The 22955-nt window shown below is 45.5% G+C and overlaps 1 protein-coding gene across 1 annotated transcript in view; it reads right to left on the bottom strand.

Moving 5' to 3' along the window:
• Positions 1 to 7672: 7672 nt before the first annotated feature.
• The window catches only part of CFAP91 (cilia and flagella associated protein 91), a 30345-nt gene continuing 15062 nt past the window's right edge, over positions 7673 to 22955 (bottom strand). Inside the window, exons 11-17 of the mRNA XM_059838084.1 lie at positions 21407 to 21523; positions 18308 to 18379; positions 16882 to 17028; positions 14154 to 14375; positions 12761 to 12909; positions 11476 to 11567; positions 7673 to 8295 (exon numbers count right to left, since the gene is read on the bottom strand). Coding sequence (XP_059694067.1) covers positions 8051 to 8295; positions 11476 to 11567; positions 12761 to 12909; positions 14154 to 14375; positions 16882 to 17028; positions 18308 to 18379; positions 21407 to 21523 — 1044 coding nt within the window. The 3' untranslated portion in view covers positions 7673 to 8050. The remainder of the gene's footprint in view (positions 8296 to 11475; positions 11568 to 12760; positions 12910 to 14153; positions 14376 to 16881; positions 17029 to 18307; positions 18380 to 21406; positions 21524 to 22955) is intronic.

Below are 22955 nucleotides of genomic sequence, written 5' to 3'. Positions count from 1 at the left end.
ATTGAAACCAACCAATCTTCCTTTGCCGTCCACCTATAGATACAAACTTAAGAACCTGTGTAAACTGCTGGCTTTGAATCCTGCACTCATGGTTGTTTGGGTTGTTTTTTTTAAATCATTGGATCCCATTAGTAATGTTATTTGGTGGTGATCTGTAAAGTTTGTCGAGACCACGTCCAGTGGACCGTTCCTCCAGCAAATCAGCACATAGCTATCTCTGAGTTGGGTTTCCGGTACTGGATAATGTATGTATTAAACATGACATGTCTATTAGCGCAAAAAGAAAAAAGAAAAAAAAAATAAAAATCCTTTTTTGGGCTGGCTGACCTGGCCGAATCCATTCTGTCGCTATCCTAAAGGCTAGATGCGAGGTCATGTGACTGCTGCTTCAATAAAAACAAATTTATATTGCAAAGAGACTCCTCTTGCTTTGTTTGTGTGCCACGAGCCGCGGTTCCCTTGAAACCTCTGCTGGGCTCTGGGCCGGAGCCTCTACTCCAGAGGCCCTCCAGTACAAGCGGGAGCAGGGTGGGAAGGGGCCCTTGCTGGGTCCATACCGTGAGTGCTGAGTCAGGGTCCTCTTGATCCTCTCCTGATTGCCCAGTGTGTGTCTGGGAGCTGTTCTGGCCCCCGGGCTGCTGGAGCTGTGCCCCTGGGAGTGGGTGCCGGCACACCGCGGCTCCAGGACCAGGATCAGGGTTTGGGTTGTGCAGGCCCTGTGGCTCTGGGGCATCGGGGTGACAGGGCCAGGCAGCCACCTGCAGCCTGGCTGCCCCAGAAGCAGCATGCTGAGTGGAGGCTGCTGTCCCTTCACTTACTCTGTCCCACAAGGTCACCAGGATTCTGGATGCATCCAACTTGTGCTGCAACTGGGACTGCTTTCCTCAGCCAGTCTGGCGGTGGCCACTTACAAGTGCAAACGCATTGCTGCTGAAATTGCAGCACCTCTCTGGGTGAGTTTATCTATTTAAGGCTTGCCTCTGGTGGGAGCTCATCGCAATCTCTGGTGATTTGGGATGGTGGTCAGTCATCCTTGGGCACTACTCTGGATGGACATGCACTGGGACCTCCTGCCTCTTCTGACCTTCCCCTCACCTCTATGCATTGTCTTTGCATGGAAACTCAGCTGCAGTCTCAGGTCTCTCTTCTGAATGTCAGAGCCAAATGAACAGAGCTCAAGCACCTTATAACTTCTTGCTAAGCTGTCTGGAAGGGGATCTTTAATTCCTTCATATCTTTGTGATGTTTCCAATTTTATCTCCTCCACAGTCGTTTTGAACACCCTCCTTAAGCTGTAGTACCAAAAGCAGCCAGTGGTTCCCCAGTGCTCTCCCCAGTGTCAGTGAAGGCACTGGAGAGCATCTGGCAGCTGCTGCCTGTCTCCTTACCTGAGGATTGCACTCATCCTTCTGCATGGAGGCTGCAGCTGTCCAGTTTATCCACCTCGCCCTCCCATTGCAAAAGATGTAACACCTTAGTATCAAGAGCCAGTCCTTGCACAACCTTCCAGGGAATACCATTCTGTCACTCTTGTGGGAAAACACTTTTTGAGACCCATCTGCAAACCAGGGTCAAATCCACTTAGCTGTCGGTCCCCAACGCTTTGGGATGATTTAAAATGCTAATCCAAGGGTAAAGCAGCACCGAGCTGAATGGACTACCAGAGCCTGCTCCACTGATGTGCTTTGTCTTTATCGAGCGAGCTGCCAGCCATCTGCGTTGGAATTAAAAGTCAGTGTCAAGGCTATGGCACCATTTGTTATCTGGAAGGTGGCAGCTTTTGGGCTCCTTGTGGGAAGGTCCAAGTGGCTTTCTGTGTGAGAAGAAGAGCCACAAAGAAGGAGGAGGAGGGAAGCAGCCACAAACTGCAGAGGGGAGAGAAGAGCACTGCAGTTTGTCTGAGGCACCATGTCCAGTTGCTTGGAGACGGCGAGCCCAGCAGATGGTACACAGCCTCAGCAGCCAGCCTGGAACCTCTCTTCCCTCCCTGGGCTCCGGGAAGGGCTTGGCTGGGCCCTTGTCCTGTCGTCCCTTGCTAGTTTTGAAGGGTGGTATTCCTGGCAATGGACTGGCCTTGCTAAACCAGCTGAGCACAAAGGCTGCAAGACCTAACTGCTGCCAAATCTAAGCTCTGCTAGGAAAGGAAAAGTGTGTAGGTGTCAATGCCCCACAGGGCACAGCAGGAAATCCAGGCTCTGTCTGGGTGTGAGTGTTGTACAGTGTGGGGCTTTGGAGCAGAGACCAGACCCCCAAAACAAACTCCTGCTGGAGCTCATCTCAGGTGAGAGTACAGGTGAGTGCTCAGGGCTGTACGGGAGAACTGGACTTCACAGCAAACACCTGCCTTTGGCCAGTGCAGGAATGCAGCCCTGGATCTTGCTGCACACCCAGCTAATTCCTGATGCCCTAGCGCAGATATTTCTTGGTGTATGCTATTGCTCCCTGAGTCTGCATGCAGCTGGGTAGTGTCCCATGCAGTCAGTGGAGTTAAAGTCTTCTCTTCCAGGAATTCTCTGCATCACTCCTCTGCTCACAAACTCCAGAGGTAAGGCTGCATCCTCCAGGACAGGTGGGGAATAAACAGCCTCTTCCCTTGTGGAAGCTTGTGAGGCTGCAGCAGAGCATTTCTGAGTGGGGTGCTGTGCCCCGAGAGCTGCAGTGGGGCAGTGTGCCCCAGTCCAGGGCTGACTGCAGAGCCCATCGCTTGCTGCAGAGTGAGAAACTCTGGCTGTGGGCAAACAAGCCCTGTCCCCAGGCAGAGCTGCCTGGCCAAGCACAAGCACCCGTCCCAGCTGAGGAGCCACAGGCCCTGTGTATGGTGGCAGGCCCAGGGAACTGAGAATGAAATGGATTGCTAAGCAGAGAGATTGAAGGGTTTGTGCTTTTTGGCTGGCTTTTATTTTTTCCCCTAAGCAAAGTTTCTAAAAACTGGTGGAAGGCAGGAGTTGGAGCAGGACTCTTCATTGTCCTGACCTCCCTGTGCTTTACCTCACCTCCAAGCACTGAGCAGTCACAGGGTCCAGACACCTGCTGCTGACAGAGGGACAGGTGTGTGGCAGGTGCTGCCAGAGGGACACGGGGGCTGCAGGAGCGAGGCAGGGCCAGGTGTGTGGTGGGAGCAGCACGGGAGCTTGAGAGGAAGCAAAGCGCATTCCCACCACTCTCAGCAGATCCCCTTATCACCCTCCACCACTCCCCAAGGGCAGGCTGCAGCCAGGTGGGGCTTGGTCTCTGCTCCCAGGTAACAAGGGAGAGGACAGGAGGAAATGGCCTCAAGTTCCATCAGGAAAGGTTTACATTGGATATTAGGAAAAAAAATTCTTCATGGAAAGGGTTGTCAAGCCCTGGAGCAGGATGCCCAGGGAAGTGGTGAAGTCACCCACTATCCCTGGAGATACTTAAAAGATGTGGCACTTGGGGACATGGTTTAGTGGTGAACTGGCAGTGCTGGATTAATGTTTGGACTTGGTGACTTTAGAGATCCTCTAAATCCTAAAAAATTCTATGATTGTTCCCTCTGGCATAACAGCAGCCGTGCCCTCCTCCTCCCTTCTGCAGCTCATTCCTGTAACCAAATCCTTTGCCAGGCCAGAGTGCTCAGGAGGAAGATGGTGCTAACTGGAAAAACCCAGGTGGTTTGAGAGTGTTTTTACTCAAGGAGATCATTGATGTTATTTGGAACACTGCCATAAGTCAGCAGTCTTAGGAAAAGGGACTGCCCAGCTGGGGATCCTTTGGACCATCTCATCCTTTACACCTCTTTTAAGATTTTTGTTTCACAGCACCAGGCCTAGGAAGAGGTTGGTCAATGGAAGCTGTTTCTGCTGGAGACAACAGATTTAGGGCCCACACAGCAATGATAAAATGGTTTGCATTTGGCCAGAGGCAGAAAAATTATGTTGGCAGGCAGAGAGAGGCTTCAATTCAACAGGTAAGGAACCAACAGGGTGATGGCAAGAGGCTGTTACTGGCTCAGTAACAAACAAAAGGGAGATTCTTAGGATCAATCCTGCAGCAACCCATGGAGAGAGCAGCAAATGCAGCTTTCAAGTCTCTACCACCTTTATCTCACTGCAGTTGGCACCGCAGGGGCACCGCACGCTCCCCCAGCCACTCCCTGAGGACAAGGACCAACATCCCCCGCACTGACTGAGGAGCTCCAGGATAGCCAGGAGTGCAGGCTGCCATGGGGGAATGGGAGGGGATAAATCTCATCTGGCCAGGCTCTGCAGGGGGTCCAAACCGCTGTAGAGCAGTGGGCAACTGCAACAGTGGGTGCTGGCAGGAGCGGCCACAGCTCTCTGGTCCATTGGGGAGGGTGTGCTGAGCTGAGTGCATGTGGATACAGGTAAGCAGCCCTGCAGGAAGGAAAGGACAATAGGACATCACTTCCAAGTGCTACTTGAAGGATTGGGATGTGGCACATGGGAGGAGGCCAAGAGAAGTGGTCTTGACTCCAGCCAGAAGTGGAGGAAAAGTTGTGTGGGGTTGATGCAGCGTGTGGGAGAAAAGGAGGAATGAGAGGAATGAATGATAGGATCAGAGCAGAGAGCTGGAGCTGCCCTGCTCCACGGGTTTCAGCGTACACCCTTGCCCTCGGCCTGCTGCCGTTTTCTGTCTCAGGCAGTGTCTGCTGAGATGCTTTCCTTGCCAGTTCTGCTCCAGGCAGTGCCTGGGAGGAGAGGTGGGAGCCTTGGTCCAGGGTGGTCCCGGGAAAATTGAATTTACTAATCCAGGTGTATACATTCTGTCTCGGGGAGTTGGCAGTTTTGGCAGGTGTTCAAACCAATTCCCGCCTCTCTGGTGGAGTGGAAGGCAGGCACAGGAAACAACAGCTCCCCATCCAAGCCCAGGCCCGACTCAGGAGGGCACTGTGGTGAGGAGGCTGGATGCCAGCACAATACTGATTCACCAATCATTAAAACGCAGGAAAAGTTGCATGAGCAGGACTTCGGCGAAGGCAGGGAAACAGGACATGGAGGAGACAGCAATAATGCAATTAGGCCTTGTTGAAAGCCTTGAGCATGTGAGGACCACACTTGTAGGGTTAATCCCACTCTCCTAAAAAACAAATGTTGTGAGGGCTGAATTGAGCCCAATGAAGTACCAGGCAGATCCTGCACACTTGCAAGACCAGGAGCAGAGGGAACTGCTGTGCTCAGAAAGTGGCAGAAACTCTTTTGACAGCACCACACCCAGGTCTGTGGCTGCACCTTTTGTGACGGTCATACTGCTTTTAAGGGAGGCAGGAGAGACGGGCGAGTGTGGGTTTGGTGTGGTTTTCTGTTGACAGAAATGCAGACACTACATTTCCAGTAAAGAAGGACCCCAAGTCCTTTTTGCTGAACTGGATTTTCTCCTCCCACACCAGCAGAGCCGTATCGGCCAGGAAGCCCTGGGACAATTTGCATTCATTCATTTACTGCAGAGACCAATTTTTCACCATTCTCAGGGCACAGTGACCCCAGAGGCCTGTTTGGCTGAGCCTTGTCTCTCCCACCTGCCAGGAGACAGGAGCCAGCAGAGCAGCACAGCCAGGCTCCCTCCTTGTGGGCAGCTGGTGAAAGAAAAGGGACAAGCTGAATTTTCCCTGGGTTTGCACTGTATTGGTGCAGCCCTGGAGGCATCTGCTGTGTTTGTTTCGGGTATGGGCTCCTCCCCAGGGTTGTTCTGTCTCCTGCTAGAAGAGGGAATGGTGCATTCTTATGCTGTTGATTTATGATCCCAATTCCCTCTCACTGTGCTCATTTTCTTTCTCAAAGTACATTCTGTAAAGCTTGAGAAAAAAACCTCACATGACAATTGAAAGCAGTTTCTACAGAAGAGTTTCCTGCAGGAATCCTGCCGTGGCCTTCAGTTTACATGCTAGGCAATGTCATGTGGAAAAGACTGCTTTACCCTGATGGTGTCCTTTAAATCATAATAGAAGCTGAGACATTTATAGCTCAGCCTGTGCACAGCATCTGGAGTCCCCTGCCCCCTTGCTGTCTTGCAGAGCCGTGTCCCTACAGAAGACCAAAGTGCTGCAGCCTCTGTCCATTCCCACACCTGTTGGAATACTTATCTTTCTAAAATCACATCAAGTTGTACAATGAGCCACATGCAGAACGTTTATTTTGACAGACCATCTTCAGAAATACAGCAAATGCCTCAATGGATGGGTCTTCCTGTTCCGCTGTTCTGCTGCATCAAGTTTTCCATGTCTCTCCTATTACACTGGATCTTGTGATTCATGTTATCCCCCCTCCTTTTACCCAGGCTAAATTTGTCCAAGGTGGCCTGAGGCTACAGAGCCGATGCCTGCACAGCTTCTCCTCCCACACTGTGGAGAGTGTTTTGTTCTGTATTTTTGTATTTCCAGCCTTCCCTTTCACTGACTAGATACGAATGCCATGAGAATTGCTCCAAATCCCCAGTCCCTGATGGGACCATCCTCACAGAGTCCTAACCAAAACTGGTCACCCCTCTCTGACTCCTTCCAGATGTTGCAGCGTTTACAGAGGCTGCCTGACCCCAGCAGTCCCCTGGTGCCCTTGGTTCAGCGACCTGGAGACCAGCAGTGGTTTGGTACAGCTCTTTTTCCTCTCTCCAGCTGTTATTTACTCCCAAGTAGAATACAGAGGTATCCAGACTCCTTTCTCCTCCCTCTTCCCTCCCTGTAAATTCCTTTTCCTGTACCCTGCCCCAGCCTATCCCACAAAACAAAGACCCAATGCAGAATTTTTACAGGGATGCATTAATGAGCATCATTTTTGACCAGCTGCTGGTTTGTGTTATGTAAGAGAGGCACTATGGCTGGGATTAGCCAACCCACACCTGAGCTTTACAGACCCAGCACAAGGAAAAGGTGATCCACAGGGAGAAATGATGGCAGTGGGGAGAGATCAGCCTGTTACCACAGTGGCACAGGGCCAGTACTGCTGTTGGCTATGTAAACTGCAGCCATCAGTGAATGAGCATTTTGGGTGTGGTGCTGTGGCTGTGGCCGCCCCTCCAAAATGCGGTGCTCGCTGTAAATGACCCTTGATGCGCTAAGGCCACAGCCCTCGGGAATTCTGACACGTGAGTGCTGGAGAACTGAGTAAGCCTTGAGCTCTGTGACAGATGCACTGCGCCTGTTCGAGCCCGCTGCTTCCCGACATCTGGAGCTGGAGCACCCCCGTGCCTGCAAACACGGCAAAGCCAGCACACGGCAAAGCTAGCATCCTTTCTGTGCAGCCCTCGGAGCTGGAGAGCCAGAGGGACTAACACTGTTCCAAGCAAAATCAGATTCTTTCCAGAACTGCTCTTTGCAGTGATAAAGCAAGAAGCAGTCAGCCCGAAGAGGAACACTTCTGGAAAATGCATCGGCCCCGCCACGCCCGTGTCATCCTGCTATCACCTAGGTTTGTGCCAGACACTGCCTGCTTGTCAGAAACCACCCTGCTGAGGTCAGGGGCACCTTCTCTTTCTTCGAGGACTAATGATGTGAAAAGATGATGCAAAATCTGGCTGGTTTTTTTCAGCTCCTGTGCTTTATTAATAGCAGTGCTAATGCAGGAAGCCCCTGGGCCTTAAACCACTAAGGAAATCAGTGGGACAGGCTTGTCTGTGGATGGTCTCAACTCAAAATTTCCCACTTATGCAGTATTTTTCATTTAATGTTATTGAAGCAAGGAAATACCACCAAAAGCCCAGGTGCAGATTTTTATTGGTCTGTGCCAGGAAAACAAAGAAGGAATGCTAACGCTGCTTTCACACTCAAGCTTCTCTAAATAATCAGAACAGAAAAATTAGCTAATGAAATCCAAAGCAAGTTGGGGAAGGAGTGGAGGGAGCTGCCACACCAAAATGTATACAGAATGATTTCAGGACAACACTGCTGGCAGGCAGCAGGAGGAACACCCAAGGGAGAGAGAGAGAGAGAGTTTTCTGTTCAGGGTGCCCTGAAAAAGTAAAAATAATGTGCTTCCCTTTCCCTCAGCATGCTCCAAACTCAAATCATAGAGGGGAAGGGAAACCCACCTCACTCATCTTCTGTCCTAGGAAGCTGTGGGATCCTTGTGGAAGCCTAAGGATCCTTGTGGAAGCCTTGTCCAAGTTCACGTTCAACTGTGGCAGGGGGAGTGCTGTCAGCTGCACTTGGTCCAGCAGCTGTCTCACTCAGAGCCGTGCTGGCTGTCCCAGCAGGAAAATCCTCCTTTCTCCTGGTGGCAGACGTCTCCTGATGCAGTGCCAGATTAGCCAGAGCCCTCTCTGTGCGCCCGTGGATGATCTGATGAGCAGCATAGATGTGTTTTCTTTGGGACTGCCTCACTGTGCATAAAAAGAGGTAAGGCTTTTACTTGGAAATGTACAGCAAAGTGTTCTCTGTAGGGGAGAAGGGAGGAGTAGCTTTTAGCAATCCTGCAGCTGTGGAAAAGTCTGTCTCAGGGAAAAAATCATGCCCTTCCAACTTTGGCTGAAAGCGTTCTACTGCCACCTAATAGCAGCAACCAACTTTGCATTTCACTTGGAGGACTGGCCCCCACAGTGGGAAGCACAGCCTAAGTGTTCTCCTTTCCAGCTTTGGGAACAACTGGCCAGGACATATTATCAGGCTTTAAAATAACTTCTCTTTCAGTGTCTGTTAATTGCAGCAAGCGTCTGGAAGAATCCAGCTGAAATCTGCCATCTCCTGTGCCAGGGTATGACCTGCACTGAGAAACTCTTACCGAGTTCAAAGTAAGACTCGGAGCCACAGCTGACACATGAAGTCACCTGCCTACCTTATCACCTCTCCTCAGCAGGATTGCCTCCTTTCATCCGAAGTCATTTGTATGTATTTCCAACCCACCTCCTGGGAAATAATTAGCCAAACCTAAGTGTTCACCCTACAACTCTCCTTATTGCTCTTCACTATTCTTTGTTGGCCCTTTCCCTCTCTATTTCAGTCACAGGGACTGAAGTACTGTGCGCCTTACAGAGGGTGTGAGGATGATGCAGGAACAAGGGATGGCTGTCCTTTGTCCTGTCACTTCCCTACAGAAGTGAAAGACTTACTTTGGCCTGTTCCAAGGCTGAGCTGCACTTAGACTGTGAATCTGAAGCACTGGTGTCCTGGATGCTGGCACACAGTTCTGCTGTCCCTGTCTCAGTCACTCAGCGTTACCAACCTACCCTGTTTATGTTTATCCATCTCCCAGGTCCACTTTGTCAACAATGAATGCAACTGGATCTCACTGCATTTGAAAAGCTGACCTTCACCAGCCAGCCCTCATTCCCAGGAGAGGTTTCTCTACCCAAGGCATTTTGGCTTCAATCATGTTTGCATCAACTGCATCAACTATACTGGGAACACTCCCCTGGAATTGCTGCAGTCCCTTTCTCCATCCACACTGAATTCCATCTAAAGGACAGCATGCTGAAATTGGTGGGTGGCTGTCCTTTTCCAAGCGAGGTTTTTCTTATCAGCACAGTGATTTCTACTTCCACTGAGGCAGGGTTCAGAATCGAGGTGCAGAGGTTTTTCAGGGTGAGCCAGCATTGGATAATCCCTGCTTTTATGCATCAAAATGCAACAAAATGAGGAGGTAAAAAAATCCCAAACTAGGTAATGGCAAAACAGGTGTTTAAGGGGAAGCTAAAGTGTAGGCAAAAACTGAACCTGCAGCCCTCAAATCTTTGTTCTACAAATGGATTTGCTCCTTTGACAGGTCAGATAACTTGTGCTCTTAGATCACTTCCTGATAGTTTCAAGGAAGGTGAATGCTCAAGCATGGCCAGGTTGCTAAAACAGTTTCATAATGAAAAATTTGGCTCACTGTAAGGAAGGCTTTAGAAGCCACCACAGAAATGCAATACACTAATGTGTTTATGAGATCTAATGCCATTCTTTGATACTATTTCCTTTGGATTTCCATGGAATAGTTAATGATTCTGCTTCCCTGAAAGTATCACTCTGCAGGAGGGTTACAGCAGGGTGTGTTCATCAGAGTGTACATCAGGTAGAATTCAACTGTCTTAAGTGAATGGAGCCCCCTCCACCCCATGCAGCAATAGCAGAAGAGGGTATGAGCCAGGTCTCTCCCTGACATTTGATTTCTGCTGTCACAAGAATATTGTGACAAATTTCTCCTGATCACATTAGAAGGAGCTCTCTTACTTAATTGCCTGCTGCTCTATTCCACCAGCATCCACTTTAATTTTTAAATGGATCTAGCTCTGCTTTCCAGGCAAACTCACTGTAGCTATCACAGATTCTGAAGATTTTTTTCTTCTGTTGTTTTAGAGTGCATCTGAGGTGCTTTGTTCATTAGCTACTGTTGCATTTAAGCCCAGTATATGTCTTGAGCCTTGATATATGTCCTCACTATGTCCAGAATCCTAAGCCGTTTCTAGATCTTCTTTCTGCTTTTCTTTCTGAGACAGGCTAACCTGTGTGTTAGTGCCTGAGCTGCAGGCTTCACTGACTACCATTACATCACCTGCTCTGGAAGGCTGGCAGAAGCAGTGCTGGAGTGAAGGGAGCTGATTTAAGCTTGTGCAGAAATGCCAGCTGCAGAACAGCTCCTGTTCTTGTGGCAATACACAAGCCAGGAAGAAGAAAGTTTGCACAATTCAGAGACCACAAAATGCATACTCAGGGCTTGTGTTCTCATTCACAAAGCAATACAAGAGGCACTGAACTAACTGCCTTTGTTCTCAAGGCAGAGAAGTGCAGTGCAGCAAGGACCCCTTCAAGCTCTATTGTGATGCAGTTGCTTTGCTTAGGTCATATTCACCACCTGTGTTGGTCAGTGGAAACATCCCAGTTAGGAACAGCCATTTACTCATGACATTACTTAATGTAATACACATTATTTCCCTCTGTATTTTGACAGATGCTATTCCATTTTTGTAAAACAGAAACATCCTTTACAACTGCAAGGTTATCTCCTTACAACATGATGCCACTACAGTCAACCTTAGAACTTTATCTCTACCTCTTGCTCTCAGCCCACTGGGGAGGAGAGGGAAGCAGAGGAAAGTGTAAAACCTTCCTCCTATACATGACATTTATTTCAGTAATTTGCTTGTTAAAGTCTTCTGCAGTTCTAGAAATTGCCATATAACAACACAATTCACAGCTGTGCTACTTAAAGATTTTTACCAGTTTGTTTCTGAATGTGCAATGGGCTGCTTCTTTGCAGGCAGTTTTATTGTTGCAGATAAACCAAATTTATCATAGCAAGCCAGGTTGGAAGGCACCTCAAGGATTATTTGATCCAAACTTTCTTGGCAAAAGCACAGGTCAGATCTTACAGCAGGTCTGAATTTCAGTCACCATTTAAAAAGACTGAAGCTCATGAGAAACTGGGGAAAAAAGGGGGAAAGAGCTTAACTTTCAACCTGCAGAGTGCCAAAAAGGAATCTCAGGGAACTGAGACAACTCTTGGCTCCATCATTCCTTTCAGGGAGCTAGAATAAGGAGAGGGAACCAGTTCACAAAGAAAATTAAGTTACTGGACTCCTTACCTCTTTCTCTCATAAAGTTTTTCTCAGCTTCTGGGATCAGGAAATTATAAACCAGCTCTGCTACAATCTCTTCTGACTGCAGGCGAGTTCGACTACAGGACAAATGCACAGTGGTATTACTATTTTAATTTTCTCTCCAGACCACCTCTGCAAAAACAGGTCTCCCATGTAAATATCCTCACTCTTTCCAAGGGAATGTATTGTCATGGCAGCAGTTGTCAGCTGGGTCTCTCTTTATCCTACAAAGAGGTGACAGTGCGACTGCTCCCCTTTGCACTGCCAGTGTGTACAACAGCACACTGGAAAGCAGGATCACCTTACATTCCTTATCCTCAAAGGTACTGAGAAGCTCAGTTCTCTTTAATGACAAACCAAGTTAGGCACAGATATCGCTGAGGTTTTGTGTCTTTGTCAATTTAGTCTTTGGTCCATTGCTGAGTTTGCTAAATTCTTCCCGTTTGTGACTGTGCACTTGGCTGGCCCCCGTGCCCTTTTCCATGCCAGTGTTTGGTGGGTTCCCAGTTGGCTCAGGGGCTGCATGCATTATCTATGCTTCATTCCCCCAAGGATTCCAACGTTCTGCTTGTATTCATCTAGATACAAAATACACAGCTGCTCTGCCATAGGAGAGTCACTGTGTCATTGGGATTTTTATGGCTCAATACCAAAAAAAGAGCATAGAAACTGAACCGGGGGTTTGGCAGGTCCTAAGAAGTATTCACTGCTGATGTCCCAGCCAAACACAGACTGGGGTGTTCTCAACAACTTACTTTACTCAAAGTGCCTTGTCAGGCAGCCATCAATATGAGTGACCTCCATGGAAATTGGCAGTTCCTTAAAGAACAGCCACCCCAGAATGAAACGCTGTGTATAGCTGTATCTTTTAGGATCTCTTTCAAATGGATTTTCTGTAGTAGTGTAAATAAATGAAAAGATCGGTATGAATGGGTATTGCTTTAGGCAGTTCCCAGATTCACTTAAAGCTCAGTCACAGCCTCACACTGGTGTGGAGAAATCTGAAAAGGGTGATTCACAGATCACACAAGTGATTTGCAAAGGGAACCTGGCACACACTGTAGGGAAATAAGGCTCTGATGGATTTATATGTGTGTAGCAGGTAGGAGCAGCGTGGTTCCCATACAGCAGCCACACTAATGAAGCGACCACGAGCAGCAGTGCTCTACCCTTCCCATGGCTTGGATGATGCACACAGCCACAGATGCACATGGTCAGGCAGGTTCTAAACTGCTGTGAACAGCCCCTCACGTGCTATTTAATAGCCTACCGACTCTCCATTTCGTAAGCAATGTCATTGATTTCTACAGCCCTTTTCTGAATCTCTTCCCTGGCTTGCTCTTCAGCTGTCCTCTCCATGCTACTCAGGATAACATCTTCCAAGTAGGTGTCAATAGTTCTGTCCTGAACATCCACCACCTAGAACAAAACACCAAGATATTGTTCCTCTGCCTATTGCTGTGCCAGGAATATAGTGGAAGATTTCCAGAGAAGCGTGAACAACAGATTTTCACAAGACTCTTTGTTTCAGGCAGGCCCAACCTGAGATTTATTTTCAGAGATGCCTTCTGTAAAAAATTATTTTATAGTAATTCTTTCTGAGAACTGATTGAACAAGCGCAGGTCAAAGAAAACCAATTCACAGATCCAATTCTGGTGCAGCAGGTTAGTCCTGTGAATGCAATGGCAGTTGCTCCCTCAGTTCTCACGGTCCCCTGAGCAACAATTGCCAAGTAATAATCATGGATATTGACTTCAGTAAATAAATTAGCAGTCATTCAAGCAAACCCTGAAGGAGAAACTTCCATCAAGTCAGTCAAAAACCAAGATAAAATTAATGGTTTCTTTATAATGGTTGTAGAACTGAGATTCTAGAAATGGGTGTTTTCCATCTGCTAATCTGCAGGGCATAAGCTTATGGCACCTTGGCCTTACCTGCTTACCACTCAGAAATACATAAAAGATGAGAAGCTAAAATTAAAAAAAAATAAACAGGATGCCAGACCCTTTTGGTATTAACCACCTCCCACAAGGTTTGAAAATTATTGTTTTAGTCAATTAGACTCCCACTCATGTCTTTCAACGGGGAGAAATATGCTTCATGCAGTCAAGAGCTAGGAAATAGGAACAGGACTATAGAATAGTTATGGAATATGGGAATTCAGGTTTTTTTTTGCTTGATTTCAAGGTTATTTTATCTATTGTTGTTACTTCAAAATAAGTGTTGTACCTCTTGTTATTTGCAGTCCACTTGGGCCAGGGGAGGGAGAGGTAAAATCTTTCCAAACCCTTGCTAAAAGGCATTCTTCCTGGAAAAGCACATACCAGTTCTGCTGGGCAGAACAAGTGCTGACAAAACACTATCCCTAGAGATGATCTAGGTACATCTGTTCTCCATAGGTGTTTACTGGAGAAATTTAGAAACCTACACCCATTCATGACAGGCCTAACAGGAGTGCCTGTAGGGTATTCAGATCATCCTTAGTTTAATGGGCATGACTCTCTCAGGAAGGAATCACCCTCTCTCACCAAGCTTTCCCCCTCAATTTTAGAACTAGCCATCACCAAAATCAGCACTGAAGCAGCTCCCATCCATCTGGACCTTCCCACAAGGAGGCAGCTCCTACAAACTGCCTACAGTCCCAGCAGTGTCCCTCTCTTGCCTGTCTGAAAAGCTCATCTTCCTCGTGCCGCCGGCTCTCCTCCAGCTGCCGCCGTCCGCTCTCCTCGGCTTCCCGCATCCTCCTCTGCCTCTCAGCCAGCATGAGCAAAGCATGGATCTTCTGTTCCTCTTGCAGTCTCACCAGCTCTTTGGACAGAAAATCAAGCATGTTCGCCAGTGCCCTTCCTTCTACCGTGGCCAAGTCTCTTTCCAGTGCTGACAGCTTTCAAAAGAAAAATGCAAAGAATTGTGTTACAAACCCGAGGAATGTTGTACAAAGTCCCAGGACTACCACAGGCATGTGAGACAGTTCTGCAGCATCCACTCAGACCAGCCATGGGACAGTCCCAGGAGTTTGGCACTCTTCATGTGTTACATGCCCTGACTGGTTTCTGCACAGTGTAACCATGAATACCTGCAGCTTCAGGCATTGAACCTAAAACTGTACAAGTTACTAACTGCTGACAAATTCAAATTGACAGTAATTATATGAAGTTTGCAGAAGTGCAAATGAGACCTCAAAATTCCGGGTAATGGAAAATCAGAAAGTCTGTGACAGAGTTGAGACAAGATTCCAGGTGTTCAGCATTACTGTGCCATTCACTCCTTGTTCCAGGCACATCCTGTTCTATGGGCTGGGTATGTGTGATTGCACTACAGAAAGAGACAAGATCTATGGGGAGTTCATTATCTCTGGAATGGACTCTGAAGCCACAGGCCTTGGCAGGAGGGAATGTCTGGAACTGGCTGGGATGCTGTGTTCTGTTGAAATAAACAGGCAATTACAGAATAGACCTAAACATAAAAGTTGAAGTGGAGCTGAAATATCCCAGACAAGTAATAATAAATGAGCTTTCCTATACAGCTGTGCCATTTGCCCAGGCAGTGTTTCAAAGGAAGTGGGATTGTCAATGTTGCACACATCTAGAAGTGACAGCACTTAGCCCACAGGTGTTTTAGATGGAAGATGGTGATGCAGTAACTGCACCACCCCACAGGGAAGGATAACATGGAACTGAAGTGCTCCCTTCTCTTCATTGCTCCAGATGCTGTATATAAAACTGGTGTGAAATTGAGGAAGACAACTCAGGAACACTCTTGTGTTAGATTTTTTTTATATATGAGTCCAAAATTTTCAGCTCCTCATCTCTGACTGTTTTACGTGGAGTTTCCATCCTCTTTAGGCAGGAAGCATTTATTTTACACTGAAATGGTCAAAAACGTGAAAAAACCTGTGACCACCAAACCCTACAGAACTGAGAGTCATCAGTGACTTTCTGAAATAGCCACACACATAGAAAAATACTGCACGCGCATTCCAGAGAGTTTTGAAGTTCAAAATGTTTGAAAATCTGAACCCCAGACTCTGAACCTTCAGAAACAGTTAAAAAAAAAGTGAGAGGAGGCCGATACCAGCAGAGGGGGATAGTGGCACTCCAAAAAGGAAATTCTGAGATCAGAGGTCAGGATCTTCACCATTAGCTCTTTCTCCTTCTCTAAGAATGTCATTATGGTGTTTGAACTGCCTTCTCCTTCACTCTCACTTGGGCTTCCAGAAGAAATGGAGCACTGCAAATTTCTAATGCCTAAGGCTTTTATTTTTCTCTTAATTCCTCAGCAGAAATATTCTGTATTCCTGCATTCCACACCTGAGTTTCCTGTTCACGAGGGAGTATCTGGAAATGCTAAATGATAAAACTCAATCACTTGGTTCAGTTTTTACTGGGATCTAAGGGGAAATTTTGTTGTTGCCCTACCAGGAGAAAACAGTGGTCAGGCTTCATCTCCACCAGGTCAACTTGCCAGTGGATGCTGTTATTGTAAAATGGAAGCTACCAAATTGCCTCACAGCTGGTCATTGAAAAAACAGCAGAGTAGTAAAAATTACAAGAAAACTTGCAGGAATGTGATAGATACTGCATTCTCTGAATTGTAGTGAACTTTGGACAAAATTTCTTTATGATCCACTCCTGACCAGCATCTGCCATTTCTTTCACTTTCCTCTGGAAGGTTGTGGCACTGTAAGGAAACAGGATGGGAATTTGCATTCCTGGCGGTCACTAGATCCTTGGCAGGGAATGGAGCCCAAAATTTCTTTGCTCTGCATACAGTGGCAGGTACCTCAATGGTGACCTTAGTCACCATTGCTAAGGTTCTAGAAGTCTTGAGCCCAGCAGGATTTAAAAAATAAGTTGGTTTTGGCTGCCTTTGTGAGGCTTTATGCGTGAGGAAGAGCCTGAGAGGGTGCCAAGCTAGAAAAGGGACAGAAAAATGACAGAGCAGTAACAAACACTCAGGAAAACATCCAACAGATGTGAGTGACAAGCACTTATTGTGATACCAGGTCATAGTACCCGTCAAATGGAGCGAAATGTGGGAAAACTGAGGGTTGTCTGATACTGATGTTTGTTCAAAGCCCTGTACATATAAATAAGCACTCTGTCTGCAAACAAAGCAAACACAGGCTGCATAGCAGCTGCGGTCAGGGTGCCTCAGTCTGTTTCTGAGATTCCCCAGAGCCTCCAGAGCAGTGAGAAAGCAATTTTAGCCCCTCAGGCATTCAGTGCTTGGCCTGTGCTAGGAGAGCTTTATTGCTATTGGGATGCCTTCTGTGCTGTGGATAATAGAAAACACAAAAAATTAAATGTGAAAGTGTTGTGGTACTGTAAGCACAGAGTGTCTGGTCAGGACAGAGCTGTGAATCAACCTTCCCATCTATGCAAGCAAACCTGCTTCATCTGTGAGTCACGCTGTCGCTGCAAAGACAGTGTCATTTGCTTCTGTGCCTTCAAGAGCAGCTGTCCATCCTCCTGGAGCGCGTGAGTGGTGCGCAGCTCTTGGATCAGATCCAGGTGCCTCTCCTTCCCTTCAAATATCTTTAAAATAAAGGTGAACGACTGAGCATATTAAATGGAGAATATAGAGCAACACGTTTTTGCCAGGAACACAAATCCTTCTCCTCAAAGTTACAAGGTCAGCTGTTACCAAGACCTAGTTCTCTTGTAACAAATTTGTGGTTGCATTTAGGCAAACACTACAGCTGTCAGGTAAAGCTGCTACTTTTTTTAAAAATTTTTTATTATTATTATTATTCTGTTTGGCTTTACCCAAACTCAAACTATTGGAATGTGGGACAATACCACCTATGTCAAAAGGTTAATAGTCTTCTGCATACCCTATTATATCAGCCTCAATGTCAAAGCTTCACAGTGTTTCAGCATCTCATGTCCTCTGACCTTCATTTTGAGGGAGCCCAGCAACAGCCCAAAGCCATAAATTGGTGGGGAGGTTGCAGAAACTGCTGCCATCCCTGTTATGGGGTTATGTGGCCCAGCCCACTCTGACACTGTTTTACTCTCAATCCCACTCTCTTCCAACAGGATTTCCAAGAGCAACAAAAGATCGCTCAACCCTGCTTGGTCATTCTCCAACTCAGTAATGTATTTCTGATCCAGCAGTAGCTGGAAGAAGATTCCTAAAATGGTGGGACATTTCATGCTCTGAAAGTCAACAATCCTTCAGTGGCCTCAACCATCCTTCTCACAGATCATCACGCAACTGGAGAACACTTGGGAACTCTGTATTCCACCTCAAGCCACTTCCACAATATTGTATTGTTTGCTAAAGCTCAGGGTCCTGCATGGGAACACTTAAAAACATTAAATAGTTACTGTAAGAGAGAGTATCAATTGTACTTTTTGGGGACACAAAAACAAACATTCAGGACTGGTCTGGTCACAAGTGACAGACTTGCTTAATATAAAGCCCGCCAGGCATGGCTACTGAATTAATTTTTAGTAGGCCCCCTTCTGTTCCCCTGAAAGCAGAATGATGGGTCCTGCACACCATGGTGGTAGGCTTCAGTTACTCCTCATCTGGGGTCCACCTCACCACCAATGGAAACCAGAAAGATGGTATGAAATACAAGCTGCCCTGCTGGGATGTGGGAGGTTTCTTGTGCCTGGGACCTTGATATAATCATGGCAGAATGTACTCATGGTCCAGATCCAGTCTATTTTGCCATTTGAATTATTCTGCTGTGAAGAGCCTCACTACACCTGATTAGTGCTGTGGAAGAAAGATTGCAAACACCCTTTGCAACCAGTCATTCCCACCATCATTCTGAAGACTGACATAAACAAAGAGGCAGAATACCATGTTCTGAAGAGCCCTGCCTCGGAGCAACTTCTGCAGACAGATCACTGCCAGGTCTATTTCCTCTTCCTCCTGCCAAAACATAACAAATATCCACACAATAATCAGCTATTTCTTTGTAGACTAGGATTTCTGTAGATTATCTGTCTAACTGTTTAACAGTCTAACTCATATCCTGTCTTTTCTTGGTTGTTTCTGAACACCATTCTTCTAATTTCCAGGGAAAGGAAGGTGAGTCAGAATAACATGTACTTTCATGTTTTACAAGGGATGGAGAAGAAAGATTGTATAATTAGATTCTATTTGAAATTGTAGAGGGTCTTTAGAGATGAGAACCTAATGATAAGGAGATGTTGATGGAGAAAATTACTGTGTGCATTTTAAGTACTATTTGTAGCTTGACTGAATCTAAGTTTGCAAAAAAAGCATCAGCTACCTTACTTTAACAAGTCAAGACACTAAGAGGACAGAACATGTCCAAAAGAGCTGATAACCATAAAAAAGGGGTTTAAATTAAAAGGGAACATTTACAATTTTTCTTTTGATACTTATTCCAGTGGCGATACTTATCAGAGTAACTCAGAAAGTGATAGTCTGGAAGCAAAATTAACCACCGTCCATTGTGATTTGTCTCTTTGAGAGCTTTCCTGGCCTAGCGTTGTGTGATTGATACCAATCTGAAAGAATGATGGAGCATGGTGGGAAAAGGAACATGACCACAAGAAGGTAAAAAAAGGGGGCTTATTTTAAATAGAGGAAGTAGACAAAGCACAGATGGCACCACTTTTTCTAGGTGAGGGGTTTTCTAGTGGAATTGACAGTAGGAAAAGGAAAAAGTTCATTGGGCGCCTGGGAAAAATAAAAATAAATCTTAAAATTGGAAGCATGTTTTTTTTTTAATAAAGAACCTATGAGGTCTGCATTGACATGTGGTATTTAAGAAGTGGTGGAAAAACAGAGAAGAGTGTGGGATGAGAGAAGTTGTGTGGGCTTGAATCTTAGTTATCTGTTTTTTCTTAGGTGTTGAAGATTAAGTTTTCCAAATGCAAAAGGAAGCATTCCTGCCTTTCCACACCAGCACTCCACCCGGGAGGAAGAAAGCAGAACTAGTGAGAGGACTTGTGATTTGGTATGTTCTTCTTCTCTGGAAAGAAGGAATGAATTTCCAGTCCTAGAGAGCTAAACTCTAGCACATCACCTGGCTACAGTGTGAAATCCCTTCAGGACAGTTTTGGAGATGGTGATGGCACACATACTGGTAAGCCAAACTGCTTGGTGTGATATTAACTAAGATTAGGTTTGAATTTTTATGAGGAGCATTTTTCTGTACTTCTGCTTTTGAATGCTGCAAATGATGCCTTAGCAAGTGTAATCATCAGCTTGTCCATCTGCCTGCTACAGACCAGCAGGAAAGAATGCGAGGAGATGAAAAACCTATCATGCCATGCAGAAAAAAAAGAAAAATCAAGGATATAGAAGAATCTAGGAGATGGCTGCAAACTAGAGGAGGCTGGAGGAAAGTTATAAAGTAATGAAGGAATTCAGAGGCGCTCTGTGAGCTTGTTGTGACTATCAAGTCAATTAGAAATGACCAGGAGAGAGAAGCTGAGGATGCTTGCAGTAGTGCCTCCATTCTCTCCACTTTATCCTGGCACAGTTTCTTTCCAAGATCCTCAGTTCCAGTGGGAAGCATTTAGCAGTTGGTACTCATATGGGTGTGCGGCAGGAAGAGAAGCATTAACAACACAGGAAAGCCTTGTTTTTAGTGCTCCTCAGAGCCACCTGGTAGGAGAAACCTTACTTGGATTTGGCAAGGCAGAAGATGTTAATGCTGCTCCTCAGTGGCTCAAGTGGCCTGATTTTACACATGGAGCTTCACTGGAGAGCTCCATCTTTTATGTGTTCACACATAAAAATTCTTGAAAATAAACCAAATGTTGACAAAATTCATGAAGATGGAATTATATTGTACTGGAATTAAAAAAAAACCCACCCAACTACAATCTGTGAACACACTCAAGAATGACTACAAGTGGTAGAATTTTTTTTTCTGATTTCTTTACATGTTACCTCAAAGTACTTAAAAATCTGCCAAAGTGGTAGGCCTAAACAGTGTAAACCCACCACTGCAATACGGTATCTAATGCTTAGAAGTTGGTAAAGCTGTGGAAAGCTCTTCCCAAGGAGATAAAAAATTCTTGTTCCAGTCATCTTAAAATAGACTGCATAAAACATAGAATATCATACTGCAGAAAGGAACACAGCAGCATGGATGATTTAATAAGACTTTCTCTCTTCACTTTCATGGTTGTGTGACTCTTAAATTCACAAGTTTAAACGGTAATTCTGTCTGATTCTTAGTACATCATGAAAATGGTGTTAGTAAGAAGACAAAACAATCTACTGGGGCAACCAGCTCTTAAGTATGTTACTTTAACAAAGGAAAGGAAGTTGCAGCTCCCCTAAAAAGTAATTTTTTCCTACAGCATATCACAGCCCCCATGACACATCATTACTGCTGTTTCAATCTCTGCAGGAGAATCATTATCTGTGAACTAGTGCATGTTCATCAAACACTGCATCCTGCATGATGACAAGAGCTTCACCCCAGAAAATTAATGAAGTGCATGCTCAGTGCTAAGCAGCCAATGTCTCTCTGACTTCAATAAGTTTAAACTTAATTGCCTCACTGGATTATGATAGTGTTGTCAGATCAGAAGGTTGGAAACTACTGCATAATAATGATAATGATAATAATAATAATGATGATGAAGATGATGATGAAGATGATGATGATGCCTTTTTGTCCCTCAAGAACAAGGGAAAAACATGTCTACTAATTTTTGTCTTTATAAAATAAAGTTTACTTCAGGATTTGACCAACAGATACTGTAAATTATTTTCAAATCTTTGGCTGCCAGTATCCTTATAGAATAGAGACCAAGAGAGTCTTATAAAACAATGATGACTATTTTTAACATGGATGCACACAAAAATGATAAAGCTCCCTTCTTTCATTCCCTGGGCATTCCTTTAACAACTGTGTAGGAAACAATCAGGGATCTACAGGGAAAAAAGTGCTAAATCCAGCTCACTTACAATTGATGGTTTTTCCAGGATTAGAGTAGGTGGCTTAGGAATGGGGCTTTCTACTTTTTCACAGACAGGGGGAGGCTTCTTTGGCTCCTCGGCTTTATTCTTCTTCTCCAGTAGTGCCTGCAAAAGACATCCAATTTAATAAGAATGTGGGTAGATAGAACAACATAACAAGACCAGTCCTCTAGATGCTGACTGTTGCTGACTACACTGACTACAGGGAGCTGAAAGCTTTGCAGGCTTGTGGCTTCTATTTCTTACTGCAGATCAACTGAAAAACTGACCATGGTCAGTAGATGAAGTTATTGGCTGGTCAGAAGACATTGATGGGAATGTCAAAATCCTATGTAAGAAGGAAGCAGGAGTTATTTTACTGTATTTACCAATAATTAATCAGCACTTGTGAGTCACCTAAAATTAATCTAAAGTGGCTATGAACTTTAGCTCTAATTCTCAAATAATTAATTTTCTAGGAATGCTATAACTCTTTTCCTTTAGTGATAGGTAATGCTCGTTACTGTGGCTTAGAAATGTGCAGTTGGGAGGTTTTATGAAGGGCTCACTTGAAGAGGATATTGTCACTGTTCTGTGACAGTGAAATGTCTTTGTATGATAAACTATTACTGCACAAGATTGAACCAAATGACCCCTTCCTAGCAAAATATGTTTTGGAACTCTGCTCTGCTCATCTACAACTGCCCAGCAGCCCCTTGGCACCCACAGCAACTGTACAGGTGGACTAGGGGCAAAAGAGAAACCGTCTTGTCCAAAAACTTCCTTCTACCAAGAAAATGCAAAAGCCCATTAAGTGTGGGTTTATCTTGCTTGCAGCTGATTGGTGGCAGACACCACACTTTGTCAGCAGACTAGAGTGGAAGTGCAACCACACCCTCAGCTCTCTCAAGACATTTTCAAACTGTTTAAAAAGCCCAAGTCCTGCCAATTTCCCACCACCAGCCCCTTAGAACTAGATATTCAGACAAGCATTTCCAACTGCATGACAATGCTTGCCTGCTGCAGGATATGACACTTTGGCTTGCACAGAAAGGCAAGGGAGTATATCCATTTAAAGTTTCTTCAAAACTATAATCCTACTACTGTATGGGTTGGATCTTTAGTCTTATTATTGAAAGATCATATTTCAGCAAGGGAAGGTGTGCCTTTTCCTTTTTTCACTCTCTCTCTTTCAAATGTTCAAATACAGTATTTCACCAGGGAGGGAAATCAAAATAAAAACTTAAGAAAAAAGTTCAGTGCTGAATTTAGCTCTCCAGTAACAGGAAAGTGATGGTATTTGCACAAAATTTAATTGTGAAATTAATGAAGTTTTGAAACTCCAGTAGTCACTGTACAAAAACCCTTCTTGCATGTAGGATCTGATCTTTCAGGTCAGGAAAATGAATTGCTCCAGAAAAGGAAAGAGGTTTTTAGGTGGAGGGGATAAAATACTTTACTACTGAAAGCTTCTTAAATGCTCCATGTTAATAATGGAAGAATCAGAGCCCATAAACTGCTTTTTAGCCATGTGAAATGGTTATAGCTCAAAAATGTT

The sequence above is a fragment of the Haemorhous mexicanus genome, chromosome 2 (assembly GCF_027477595.1).
Source record: "Haemorhous mexicanus isolate bHaeMex1 chromosome 2, bHaeMex1.pri, whole genome shotgun sequence".
Lineage (NCBI taxonomy): Eukaryota > Metazoa > Chordata > Aves > Passeriformes > Fringillidae > Haemorhous > Haemorhous mexicanus.
This window is presented reverse-complemented; position numbering and strand designations above follow the sequence as displayed.